This window comes from Pyrus communis, chromosome 15, assembly GCF_041283825.1.
Source record: "Pyrus communis isolate YQ-2024b chromosome 15, ASM4128382v1, whole genome shotgun sequence".
NCBI lineage: Eukaryota > Viridiplantae > Streptophyta > Magnoliopsida > Rosales > Rosaceae > Pyrus > Pyrus communis.
The window spans coordinates 27,928,606-27,933,331 of record NC_142579.1 but is presented as its reverse complement, the minus strand read 5'-3'; the positions used below and the strand labels follow the sequence as shown (position 1 = coordinate 27,933,331).

Here is a 4,726-nt window from a genome sequence, read left to right as displayed (position 1 = left end):
CAAATTCTCTATTGAATGGACTCTTGGACTTGGGTCTCTAGCAACTGACCCGGTAAAAAAATCCGAAACGAAGGTGGTGTTTCGTACGAAGCACCGGAGCAAAGGAAACAATCAGACATGGGAGAGGTAATAGAAACCCTACCGGAGCTCCGGAGCTCGTTAGCAGCTCCGATTGTATTCGTTATCGCCGTCGCTTTCGAATTCTTCTCCAGGTGGCTAGAGCAGTTAAAGAGGGTAATTTGCTCAACGATTTTTCACTTGCATTCAAACAATTTACCCGTAATTTGGTGCGAATTTAAGCTCTTAATCATTTGTTTGATGCTTTAACTGCAATTATTGTGAAATTAAAACTATATTTTGGGTTATTTTTTGTGTTGGCAGGGAGGAGGGAAGAGTGCTACGGCAACCCGATTGCGGGGAGAAATTAAAGACATCTTGAAGGAGGCAAGCTCCTTGTCGCTGTGAGTGATTTTTATTGGTCAATCATAATTTTCCCCAATTTTTCAAATGGAATTTTATTTTTTTGGATTGGCAGAATTGTTTTGATGCTTGCAAGTTGCAGCGATGCATTGTTTTAGCTTTACAGTAGTAGGCGATAGTTTGGATTCTTAGCAGTTGTGTGATCTTCGTTTTGTTTGAATCCAGGCCGTCGACTTTTGCGCAAGCTGTAAAACTTCGGAGGATTGCAGCTGCTAAGGAGAAGGAACTTGCAAATTGTACTAGTTTGCAACTCTATCCTTTCAATTATATTTTTATACTGATAGTATATATAATTACATACCTGCATTCTTGAAACACACATACGTATCTATATGTCGTCGCAGAGGGTATTTATGTGCAACATCCTTGGATCGACGTTGCGTTTGTAAGGTAAAACATACACTTCACAGCTATGATGTTTTTAAAGTTTATGCAGTTGTTCAATGCCATATTATTTCCATGTATTTACAACAACCATTTTTTACAATTAATTTATTTTATTTTCAATCAAAAGATTCTTGTGTGGTTATTATGAGTTGATTGTACGTAATGGGTACTTAGGTAGCCTGACCCACCAGGATGAAAGATTCTAATAGTAGTACCTGCCTTCCAGATCAAGAGTTACATGGCAAGGAGATAAAACTCTCATTCGACGTGTATCTGAGAATTTTGTTCATCTTAAAGGTAGTTCTCGGTGTTTTAGATTTTGAGAGTCTTTATTAGCTTTTTCTGATAGAAAATAAATTATTTCTGAACAAGGTTTCTTAATAGATATATTTGGTTGTCCATTTAGGTCTTAACATATGTTGTGCTGGTTTGCTGGTTTTGGAGGGTTCCTGTTGCGTCCATATCGCAACAACTTGTGCAACCCTTTGGTAACATGTTCTTGTTCCGAGTATACTGCCCGAGTCCCCTCTTCTTTCTGTTTGGCTATTTTTAGATTGAGCATTGAGACGGTAAAATCTATAAAATAATAGAAGTTCTGATTTGTATATCTTGTTGCTGTGCAGGGAAGGTGATACCATGGAGGGCTGGGGGAGTTGTAAACGAAAATGTTATGGTAAATAAAGTTGGGATTACTTTTGATTGTTAATTCTCATATCGTTTAGGTGCCATATTGTGTTCTTGTAAGAAACTAAATGATGTAAACAACGCTAGGTACACTGTTACTTTCGTGTGTTGAACGCTGCTGATGTTTGCATATTACTTACCTTGGGTTAGAAAGAACAGAGATGGTCTTTGATTTGCATGCGATATAAATCATCTTAAATAAAGTTTTGAACATTGCTTCTGATTCTTGTCTTATGTGGTTCTGCAGGTAGGAATTATTCCTTGGTTGATATTATCTACCAGGGTTAGCAAGTTTGTATGTCGACTTGCGAAGTTCTAGAGGTTAGATGATTTCTATGCTGTCAAGTTTTCATACACATGTTAACGTGGTTTTGTTTTGACTATTGCTTCACGATATCTTTAGTCATGAACTTAGGATTGTTACCTGCTCATTTAATTTGTATCAGTGATGTGCATTACTCTTTTGGTTGTCTGTGTAAATTGAGTTTATTGTTTATCTTAAAAAACTAACCTCTTGAAAACCCATTCCTCGAAGTTACTTAATTAAAATCCAGCCAAACAATGTAATGCTTTTTGTGTTTGGTAATCAAATGCCTATGCGATCACCGGCTACCATGCCCATGATGGAATTAAGAGTGGATCCAAGAGAAAATGAAGAAATATGATACTTGGAGCTCAAGACTTCAATGCGAACTCAAACTCACAAACGAGAAGAAAGGTACGACAAATATTATTTATTCTCTAGTACAAGTGACCTGAACGCTCTTAATTAATTGAGCGCTGTGCCAATTTTGTTCATATCGCATTGAAAGTATGACGCGGGTAATCCCATGGTAATATGCATCTCATGTACTTGAATAAAAAAGAACGAGGAAATTTATGCCGGAACATTATTCTTGGCACATCTAATAGTAGTATCTTGACGACCGGAATATTCATGGATTTAGCTAAGGCAAAGAAGAAAAGGCATCCTAGCACACATGTAGCGACAGCAAGTCCTGGCGAACGACCACTCAGTACCACATATGTGCCGGTAATGAATGCAACCACCATTGCCATTAAGGCGAACAAAGTAAAGGATAATGCATTGTGGAAATTTTTCTGCAATTTTCCGCTCAGACTTGTGTAATTCCTGCAAAAAAGGAGCACCATGACAGAACAACTAGACATAGCCATGGCTATTGTATTTGTTATCACAAAAGCTTTGAAAGCTGCATTTCTGGATAGAACTGCGAAGCCCTGGTCTGGTCCTTTTTCGGCTTGGTAACCACCAGGCATGGTGAAACCAGCTGCGAACGTTACAGTTGCTATAAGTGTAGCCACAACCAGATGGGAGTCTCTTCCTTCCTTCACTTCGATGCCAACACCTCTGTTTTTCTCTACTTGGCTGCCGCCTATGTTTTCCTCGACTGTGCTGCTGCCACCATCCTTGTCGCTTGAAATCCGATGACCTGGTATGGCACCAATCTCTTTCAATGTGCTTTGAAGATATATCTGCAACACATAGTTGTAATGTTGTATTGGTAAACAAAGGATCTTAACCACTCATATCACAAGGGGAATGATGTACTTTACATACTTGTTGTTCTGAATAAGGCAAAGCTTGAACGATGTTAAGAGCGTTGAGATTTTCCTTGTTGAATGTCATCTTATCAACCCTAGCATCACGTATGAACCCAGCGTTGTTGTACCAAGCGTAAGCCATTAGATGGAGGGGTGTGTTCCCGTCTTCGTCTTTGCCATTCAAAAGGACGTTGCTGAGCCATGGATCTTGTCTCACAAGTTGCTCTACTTGATGATGACGCTTCTTACTGCAAAAGTGAAGAGCGTTGCGACGGCGCCTGTCCACCAGTTCGCAACAATCAGGGCAACAAGCGATAAGCTCTTTCATTACGTCTGCATGGCCTCCGAGTGCTGCAACGTGAAGAGGTGTAGCCTTGTCATTGTCGCCGATGTAGGCGGCGGATTTATCAGCTGCTAGTAAGGACTTCACAATTGAAGTGTGACCCATGGATGCAGCGTAGTGTAGCGGAGTCCATCCCTTTTCATCTACTTCTTTCGTCAAAGCCTTTTCAGTGTACTTCAACAATTCTTTCGTCATTTCTTGAAGATAAAACCACCAAAAGATACAACTAGATTAAAGAAAAAGCATTTTGTTATTGACTCACCAAATTTTTTGCTTATAATTGAATCCGTTTTATTCTAATTTACTACAAAAAGATCACATATGAAAAAAATTAATAAATTATGAGATCGTTAGGTCATCATACTATATAAAAATAAAGGGTCGGAAACAGTAAAAATATGTCTATCTCCATATTATATATGTACAGGTACCTATGCCATTGATTGTGACTGCAGCATGCAAAGCTGTTCTGCCATTAGGGCCTTTGTAAACGGGATTTTTGCAAGTAATCATCATCTTATAAACTAAATCACAATATCCCCTCTCGACAGCCATGTAAATTGGAGTCTCGCCATCACCATTAGCGGTGTACAGACACTCTGGATCATCTCTTGTAAATATCTCCACCACTGCAAAGTGATTAAATCGAACCGCCTCGTGCAAGGCCGTGTCCTTGCCGTTGTTGGTTGCCCTTATGAGCATCTTCCATGCTTCTTCCGATAACACCCCTTTCTCGAGGTCGTCTTGACGAGCTTTTGCAGCTCGGATCAGAGCTCCAACTATTCCAGCACGCCCGTGTCTCGCGGCAATGTGTAACGCAGTCTCACCACTCTCATTCTGCTGCAACAGCAGTGCTGGACAAGTTTTAAGGATATCCTCCACGATGTTGGTTGACTCGAGTACTTGTTTCTCGGATTCGTTGAACGTTGGGCTGCTTGAGCACGCTATGTAAATATGGAGCACTGTGTTTTTCGTTGCAGTGAGTTTTAGGTCAAGATGCTCCCCGTGTTCCCTTAGGGCATCGACGTTGCCTTGTTTCGCAGCGTTGAAAACATCCAGATCTATGCCCTTTGTAGGTTCCTCCTTGGTCTGATCTGCTAGCTGAGTAGCCTGGCAATCGACACCCGGGGATGCTAATGGTAATGCAGCAGCACTCTCAATCTGACCAGTCGAATTGGAGGTATCCATTCTGATTTTTCTTTACACGTACTTGGACAAACTGAGCCTTTGCAAGTATCCGAAGTTGCTTGCAATCTTTGAGAGGATGGA

The 4,726-nt window shown here is 40.4% G+C and overlaps 2 protein-coding genes across 11 annotated transcripts; one reads left to right on the top strand and one right to left on the bottom strand.

Annotated features, from left to right (window-relative positions):
* Positions 1–3,168, top strand: LOC137745213 (protein GET1). Of its 10 annotated transcripts, none has more exons than XM_088686747.1 (9): positions 1–234; positions 382–461; positions 646–722; positions 1,094–1,164; positions 1,274–1,355; positions 1,491–1,540; positions 1,799–1,872; positions 2,186–2,269; positions 2,499–3,168. In XM_088686747.1, exons 1-7 carry the CDS (start codon positions 118–120, stop codon positions 1,868–1,870), a joined length of 549 nt encoding a protein of 182 aa, XP_088542873.1. In that variant the 5' UTR covers positions 1–117; the 3' UTR covers positions 1,871–1,872; positions 2,186–2,269; positions 2,499–3,168. The 10 variants fall into 10 exon arrangements, with proteins under 10 accessions (XP_088542873.1, XP_088542866.1, XP_088542871.1 ...); XM_088686740.1 differs by having other exon boundaries at positions 1,274–1,375; positions 1,496–1,540; XM_088686745.1 differs by having other exon boundaries at positions 1,274–1,375; positions 1,496–1,540; positions 2,467–3,168.
* Positions 2,262–4,726, bottom strand: LOC137745205 (protein ACCELERATED CELL DEATH 6). Its single transcript, XM_068485121.2, has 3 exons — positions 3,889–4,726; positions 3,131–3,654; positions 2,262–3,045 (listed from the first exon to the last, which is right to left on the bottom strand). The coding sequence occupies exons 1-3, from the start codon at positions 4,643–4,645 to the stop codon at positions 2,347–2,349; spliced, it is 1,980 nt and encodes a 659-aa protein (XP_068341222.2). The 5' UTR covers positions 4,646–4,726; the 3' UTR covers positions 2,262–2,346.